Genomic DNA, 8,117 nt, shown 5'->3' with positions numbered 1-8,117 from the left:
ACCCACATTTCATCTGTAGTCCCCACACAAAGGGCTTGCTCCTGCATTCCTCTATGTGCCTTGCGGGTTGACATTCGATCAGGATTGGACTCGAAACACCCCTCAGAGGCCCACACACCTGGGCCTCCAGTGCTTCCAGTGCTCATCACAAACCACATTCAAGGCCACATAAAGTTTGGCCTGTGGGGCCCCTTTTTTTCCCCTGCCTCTAGCAAATTCAAAGACCATTAAAGATGAGAGCTGGGCATGGTCTTGGAGACCACTCAGTGCCCTGTCTAGCTGGTCCAGAGAGGTGCCATATGTCCCAAATGAAAAAGAGGTGGAGCTGGGCCCAGACCCAAGCCACTGACAATGGGTCCTGGGCACTTCCAATTGCTTATTATGCCTCCCCTGGGTTGGAATAAATAGTAACTGTTGCATTTGGGCATATTCCCTGCAAAACTGAAGACCAGCAATTCTAACTGGTCCTTCAGAAATCACAAATAGAATCTCTCCAGCGAGATTTTCTTATGGTAAGGGCATCCCTCCTACAACAGCTCTCCATTTCCCAGCTGTGTGGCAACACCTTCAGGCCCGGTAAGATCGTGGTGTCCTAACCCAAAAGATATTTTTAAATTCTGGAAGTGAAGCTTCTGGTACCTGCTTCATTCTTCTATCTTTTATAGTGGTTTCTCCCTTCCTTTGAAGTACCAAAGAATCAGTCAGTAGGGAGGTGGTTGAGGTGGGTCCCCATCCTCAGTATAGCAGATCCTGCCTGGACCTCTGCCCTTTTGCCTGCGAGCTGCCCTTCCCAGGACTGGCAGGGCAGAGGCCCTGTGACAAGGTCACAGTCAATATTGGAGGTGTGGGACTAGATGCAGGGTCTCGGCACCTTGCGGGACAGGTTAGTGTAGAACTGCTGGCAGCAAACTGCCTGTGTCACCATGTAGAAGCCCTGGGTGATCTTGCTTCTCAAGACGTGCTGTCCTCAAATGTACTGGGCCCCCCTTCTGGGGTGCCCCTTCTGGGGCGTCTGGACCCCTGGATATAGGTCGTGAAGAAGAGGGAACAACCCACAATGTGGTTTCCTTTCAAGGCCTGGACTCCAGTCCCTGCTGTGCCCACCTCCCACAAAGGAGGCCACACTTCCATCTGCTTTTTGTTGTGCTTTAGACGCCTCTGGTCCCATCACTGGACTTCGAAGCCCACATGTTGCCTCACCACCGACACTGAAGTCACTGGATATAGACATTGTTTTCAGTGTTTTCTCTGGCGGCTGCACACCAGATGTTTCTTCCATGCTCCCAGGGTCCCGGCACAGCCCATCATAGGCATCCTTCCACGGACATCCCCAGAGGCCCTCATCTCTGTTCATCAGCTAAGATGTTCCCTTCCTCGATGCTCTGCAGCTGCAGCCTCTGGCTCGCCAATGTCCGGCTGCCTCGGCGGCCCCCAAAGCCAGTCCCCGGGACAGACCGCGCTGTCAACAGGACACCTGGAAGAGCCTCCTCCCCAAATAAGTTGATTTTGGCCTCAGCCTCTATGGCTTTGGCCAAGCTGGCTGCGTAACTGTCCAAGGACTTGTGCACTTCGGCTTTCACGTGAAGGATAGGGTTCTTGGCAGCTTCTAAGGGAGAATGCAGAAGAGAAGTTAGCCAGGGGCCAGGGCCGGCGACAATCAGAGGAATATGGCTACCGTCACGTCACTGTCCCAGGGAGAAGAGACAAACTGACCTTAGGGACATGGCTTCTGAAGTCAAATTCCTCTAGGCTTGAACCTTTGACTCGCCTACCTGGCACCTGGGAGAAACCTCTGCTATTACTTTATCCAGCCTCAGTCTTCTCACAATAAAGACGATATATACCGCTTCATAAAGTTATTGTGATGTTAAACAATCCTTTCTAAGATGCTTAGCCTACATATGGCCCATTAAAAAGGCTTGATGAAGCCTTGTTGTTACTAATATTCAAGATTTTAAGTCTTTGAAAGTGTTCCTTGATCTGTCCGCTCCTTGGAACAGTGCAAGTCTACGACTGAGAACGTCCCCGACCCTAAACACTGACACTTTTCTCTCCATACTCCCCCAGGAGTTACCAAAGTCACGGAGAACCTCAGGGTTGGAACATGAAAAGTTCCAGCCCTTCGGGATCAGGACCCTGACAGATATGAACAGGAGAGGAGAGGGTCATCAATCTCACATCCAGCTTACTGTGGTTATCGGCGCCTGTTTTCCTTTGGACATTGTTGGGGAAACAATTTATACCCTACTCCTCACATTTGCTGGAGAGCAGGCAGCTTCCACCCCACTCTCAAAGAGGAAAAAGAGTGATGGGTCCCCTGCCCTCACCCTGCACGGGGGTTCACTCCGAGGATTGAGGTGGCCTAGCGGCACCTGGCTCTCCCAACCAGCAGAGGGCGCCATCCGCACTGCCACCCAACTAAGGAGGCACAAGGCGCAGGCTTGGTCCTGCATGGGCTGGGCAGGCTGAGGTGGGCTTAGATTCGTTTCTTTACATGGAAGGAATAGATTATAAAGCCCATGATGCTGGCAGGCCGAGCAGCTGTTCCTGAGTTCACTCTGCCAATGAAGGGATGATTTGATCTCTGCCCTTGGTGACTCCCTCTCAATTGATCCGGACTCAGGGAGAGGGTGGCAGAAGAGCTAGGATTCACTGTAAACCTAAACTCTGACAGGACCCACATTCCCTTTCACTCTCAGCTCTTTAGAATAACGCACATCTTCAGTCCCAACCCACGCATCCACCCGCCATGTTGGGGGTTGCCCTCATGTGTGGAACTCAGGGAAAAAGAGATCCTGACATCTGTGAGCAGTGTGAACGGCTCCCTTGTCACTCCTCTGACCAGGTTCCAAGTTCCAAAGTTTCGGAGGCGACCTGGAGCAGGGGGCTGAGCTCAAAACAAGGGGGAGTGGGCAAAGGGAGGGACCGGGGAGCAGAGCTCACCCCCTGCCAGAACTCAAGTGTCCTGCTCAGTTTCAGGGACAACAGACCATCAAGATGTCAGTCTTTGCCTCGCTGGGCAGTTATTTCCATTTTCCACATGAGGAATGTGAGGCTCAGAGGCAAGTTCAGATTTATGAACACACAGCATCCATAAAGGAGAGACTGTGGGGGGCACAGAAGCTGTTCCATCCAATTGAGCAACTTTCCTAGGCAGGAAATCTGGGCTGTGAGTAGTGTGTGTGTGTGTGTGTGTGTGTGTGTGTGTATGTGTGGTTTGTCTGTCCAGGCTTGGATGCTGCTTGCTCAGAGAGTTGTACACTAAGGACTCAAGAGAGACCAGCAGGTCTCTGGGAGGCAGCCTGTGGTGGGCAAAGGCGGTGGAGCCCTGACAGGTTCTGGGATGAGGCAGGGCTGAGCCAGGGAATGTTCTTAAGTTCTGCTCCTGCTCCCTATGCTGTCCTCGAATCCATCCGTCATGGAAACCAACCTTTCATTTGCTCCACTTCATCCTCGAATGTCACCGAGCTCCGTCTCTTGGGTGGACAAGTACAGTGGGAGGGGGCGTTGTCATCGGACGTGTAGTCTTCCAGCAGCATCACATCCGTTCCTAAAACCGGGGCAGGATGTGCACGTCGAACCAGCAAAGCCAAGTCTTTCTCTCTGCCTCCTCCCCTGCCCACGCCCAGCGCCTCCCTGTCTGCATTCATTCAAACTCACTATTGGGTACAACTCACCGGCCGCAGCATTTGGCCCCTGTCCCTGAAGATGCCATGGACGCCTCAGGGAAACATGGCAGGTGCGAGGCTTACCTGAGTCCTGAGAGCAGCTGAAGCCGGTGTCCCCAGTGCTGCTGCTGTTCCCCAAGGGCTGTCCGCCTGCCATGAGCGCCGTGAGGTGTGGGGACAGGCCCAGGTCTGCAAGGCAAAACCAGCACTGACTGCTTGTCTCACGGCCCTTGGCCCTGTCTTCCCAGCCTCCCCTTGGCCTCACCTCCACTCTCCTTGCAAAATGTGCTGTCAACCCCGGAAGAACAGAAGCCTGGGCTGCCCGTCCCTCCATGTTCCCTTGTTCCTGCCCAGGGAGCTGCCTATGATGGGATCCCTGGAATCCCCAAAGGGAAACACCCAGGACAATGTCAAAAATAGGTGGGAAGGTGGGAGAAAGGAAATATGAGGTGAGCATGAGGGAGAAGATCTTCAGGTTAAATAGAGAGGGGTTTTCAGGTGTGTTTACCTCCTGAAATCCTACTTGAATACCAAAATTTTTTTTTACCCAAATAGCTTTAAGCTTCCATAGGGGAGCAAATGTTTGGAAGCTAAAAGCTGAGAGCCACAGAAAGTGACCTAGAAAGAACTGATTTGGCAGGAGGCTTATTCCCCCCAAATGCTCAGGAAGTGGAGCCCCAGGGATCTCTCCATGAAAAGTCCCTATGGAAAGCCGGGGTACCTCTCCATGACTCTTCCCAGTCCTAGCTCTGGGTGCCAGGCCCCCAAAGCTTGCAGGATGGGGAGAGCATAAACCTGGCCTTAGAGACTCCAGCACAGCTGAGGCAGCAGAGCAAAAACTGAGGGGACAATGAGAGACCATACAGTTAACAGGGAGGCCCCCGCCCCTGCCCCCCTCCCGGCCCCACCCCAACAGGAAAACTATTCCCCAGGGAACCCAAGCAGACTGAAAGAACACCCAAAGACCCTGGGAGTGGGCACCCGTGAAGTGGCCCAGAGGACAGCCTGTCCTCAACAAGCCTCGGAGCCACCACGGGGCGTCCTACCGACTTCCCAGTGCCTGTGCTGTTAGTAACCTTGAAGTCCCCAGCAGCGACGGCATGGCCTCGGTCAGCAGACTCGAATTTAAGGAAAGGCATTAGCTTGAAAAATAGAGACGGGAAAGGGAGGGAAAGGAAGGAAAGGAAAAGAAAGGATACCAAAGAAGAGACAACACAGGCCACTTAAGAACACACGCAAAGCATCATTGGATTCCTCAGAAAGCTGAGAAAATAATGAATCCACGAACAAAGTCGCTGGAGGCTATAAAAAAGGTTATCCATGGAGGTATCCAAAAGGAGCTCACAGACATTAAAATACAGCACAAAATGTCCAACCCCTGTGATCTCAGGAGGCAGACCTACCGCCGCGTGGATTTAACGGCCTACCATAAAGGACCACCCTGCGTCCTCCCACACACACTCAGAGAGGAACAGACTCCGCTCTTTACTTTCATCCTAATTCTTCTGACGGTACAGGAGACAGATGTATGCTTTCCTCTCTTCTCCAGGGCCAGGAGCAGAGGACGGCGGGAGCAGGCCCAGGGGCGGTCAGAGCAGGCTGCTCAGAAATGCCTCCCGTGGGTTGCGTGGCCACACTTCTGCAAGGGGCCTACCCTCTTCCTGGGGGCTGGGCCAGAGTAAAACATGGGTCTGGCCTCAGAATCTGAATGGGTCTCAGGAGGAAGCCCGGCATGGAGAGAGGAGCCATGGGGGCATCCACTGCCAACTGGGGTGGCTGAGGCCGCAGTGGGTTTGGACGCCGACTCTGAGGCTGCGGTGAAAGCCAGGAACACGTCCTGGTGGCCACCAGTGGAAGGACTCACTCGAGCCAGACCAATGTGGCTGGGATAAAAGGTCTGGACACAGGGCAGCCAGGTGGCAGCTCTGCTCCCTGTTGTGTGTTTACCCAGCATTTACCCCAAGAGTGGACTCCTGGGGCACCCCAGGAGTCTTCATATGAAACAGCCTGCTGATGGGGCAAGGCCCAATCCAAGTCCTTGAGGGCACAGGGCACAAAGGGACAGGTCCAGGGATCGGGGTAGCTGTAGCCTTTTTCTAAAGCAAAAAAAAAAAAAAACAAAAACGGGAGCCCAAGTCTAAGATGTAATAGGGACTTCTAAGTAGCACCCGGAAGGAACCTGGAAGAGCAAGGCGGGGAAACTCAAAGGCCTCAGAGATGCCTTTCCCTCCCTGAGAGGACGCCTGGCGAGGAGTTTCCTCTGAGTAATGTCTGTCAGGCTGCTTCTCCCCTGGTACCTGGGCAGGCTCTGTCCCTGGGCTGCAGGAATTTCAAGCAGCAGGTGAGAGCAGCATTAATGGGACTGCTGCCTTTGATGCCCAGGCCACCAGCCAAAACTGGGTAGGGCACTCTCGCCCAGTGACCCTGACGGTCAGGGACTGTGGGTGCAAGACCTGCCTGCCCTTTCTCCTGCAGCTCCCTGCAGCTTGGCATCATAAGACCAACTATTAGCATTGAGAGCGCCTTTCAGCACTAAAAGCCAGTGCGGAACCCAGGACTGATCTATTCCCCAGGAGGTGGCACTGCTGCCAGGCCGGTCCCAGACAGCCCAGCACCCAGAGTCCTGGGGAGCCATGGGAGTCTGCTAAGGAGACCTCACACGCTGACGGCAGCTGTCCAGCTCCCCAGGGAAAGCCTAGCCTCTGCATCTCTTCAGTCTGGGGCTAACAAGATGAGAAAACCAAAACCCATGGGTTATGGCTGCAACCAGCTGTGTAGGAAACAAACACGACAATGTGCTGATAAAACTCCTGGCATCCCGGAATTAGCAGGAAGCTCCAGGTATCTGTGGAATGCCCTCTGCTTTTGCTCATAGGCATGGTTAGGAAAGTTTGTAAATCCATGCACTGACTGCTTTGGTTAAAACTTTCCAGGTAGCCAGACAAATGGGGAGAAATTAAACCAAGACAGCGCCTCCAAGTCATTTCTTGCTGGCTTTGGAAGAAATCTTACCATCTTTCTCAACCCGTGCTGAACCCTAGCACATTCTCTGGGGAGTGAGGGAGGAGAGCAAGCCCACCTGGTCAGGGTAGGTAGATTTAGGCTTAGGACCCGAGGCTGATCAGGCCCCCAGAGGGTGTTAGACCAGGTTTCATCAGCCCTAGCTCAGCAGAGGCACAGGGAGGGGAGGTAGGAGCCAGGTTCTCTCTCAGGCGCCGAAAAGCAGGCACATTCCCAGCACAGGGTGTGGTGCAGAGGTGGTGGGGGGCACTGCATTCTGCTCTTTCCAAGATTCTTCTGGTGGGGCTGGCCTCTGCCTGGGATCAGACCTTGCCAGGGAAAGACAACAAGAACCTCAGCATTCTCCCCTAGGGCAGGCCAACAACTCAGAACCCATCATCCGTCCCACACGTCCTCAACCCCAAAACATCCCACAAGATGCTTTTCCCTCAGCAAGAAGGAGCCCGCCAGCAGCCTCATCCTTGCCAGCCCGACCACAGCTGGTGCTTCCAACTGTTCTCTGGGACAATCGCAAGGGACTGGCAGGAGAAGCTTGCCCAAAAAGCAGATGTTTTTTGTAATTGTTCCATATACCTTTTTCCTTCTCTTCTCTCTTTCCTTGTTTTTTTTCTCCATTTTTAACTTCATGAGAATAGAAAATATAATTTTTTTGCTTTGAAGATAAGTGATTTTACAAAATCTGAACAAATAGTAAAATGAAAGCAAACCTTAATATACTCCCAGCTCACAGACCATACCTGGAAGAGGACGATCCAGCCTTGGCTTAGCAAGGATCAGGGTGAGAATTTCAGTGATTAAAACACTGGGATACAGAGAGATTCTTCCCCACTGTAATTAAAAAAAGTCCCAGCTTTTCTTCTCTCCAGAAGTCACACCCCATCATCATACATCCGGCAGTGATGTTGGCTTGTTTAATTGTGACATGAATGATTTCCCACCACCACTATCACTGTGTGTTTGTCATTTGTTTCCACCTTCTTGAGAAGGTGTCATAAGAGGAAAAATTAACTCAAGTGGTTTGGCCCAAGTCCTCCAGCAAGAGATTAGCCTTGCTATCCAAACTCTTCCATAAACACAATGCGATACGTGCCCTCAGAACTTCTCTTCCAATAGCTCATCAGGTGATGGTCTCCCTCAAAACGTGACTCTAGAAACCCAGCTACTTCCCCACTAGGACAGCATAGTAATAACTGCTGGAGACAATTTCACCAAAAACAGTGTAGGAGGTGAAAGAGAAACAAATATCTGAATAGCCTCAAAGGATCTCCTCAATTGTATTTATTAATTACCATGGGAAAAAAGAGCAATTTTATAGAATCACCTTAACTGCATGAATTGAATGTTTGTGTCGCCCCCAAATTTCATATGTTGAAGTTCAGATACCAACTATGACAGAATTAGGAGGTAGGGTCTTTGGACCCTACGTCT

The 8,117-nt window shown here is 52.1% G+C and overlaps 1 protein-coding gene across 2 annotated transcripts in view; it reads right to left on the bottom strand.

Moving 5' to 3' along the window:
- Positions 1 to 1,340: 1,340 nt before the first annotated feature.
- The window catches only part of GPR161 (G protein-coupled receptor 161), a gene marked incomplete at both ends in the record, with an annotated part of 44,312 nt that continues 37,535 nt past the window's right edge, over positions 1,341 to 8,117 (bottom strand). For both annotated transcript variants that reach the window (XM_084250858.1, XM_084250857.1), the window contains 3 exons: positions 1,341 to 1,606; positions 3,431 to 3,550; positions 3,753 to 3,857. In XM_084250858.1, coding sequence (XP_084106984.1) covers positions 1,341 to 1,606; positions 3,431 to 3,550; positions 3,753 to 3,857 — 491 coding nt within the window. The remainder of the gene's footprint in view (positions 1,607 to 3,430; positions 3,551 to 3,752; positions 3,858 to 8,117) is intronic.

Source organism: Talpa europaea (genome assembly GCF_964194135.1).
Source record: "Talpa europaea genome assembly, chromosome: 12".
Taxonomy (NCBI): domain Eukaryota; kingdom Metazoa; phylum Chordata; class Mammalia; order Eulipotyphla; family Talpidae; genus Talpa; species Talpa europaea.
Note: the sequence above shows the minus strand (reverse complement) of the source record. Positions and strands in the feature narration are given on the sequence as shown.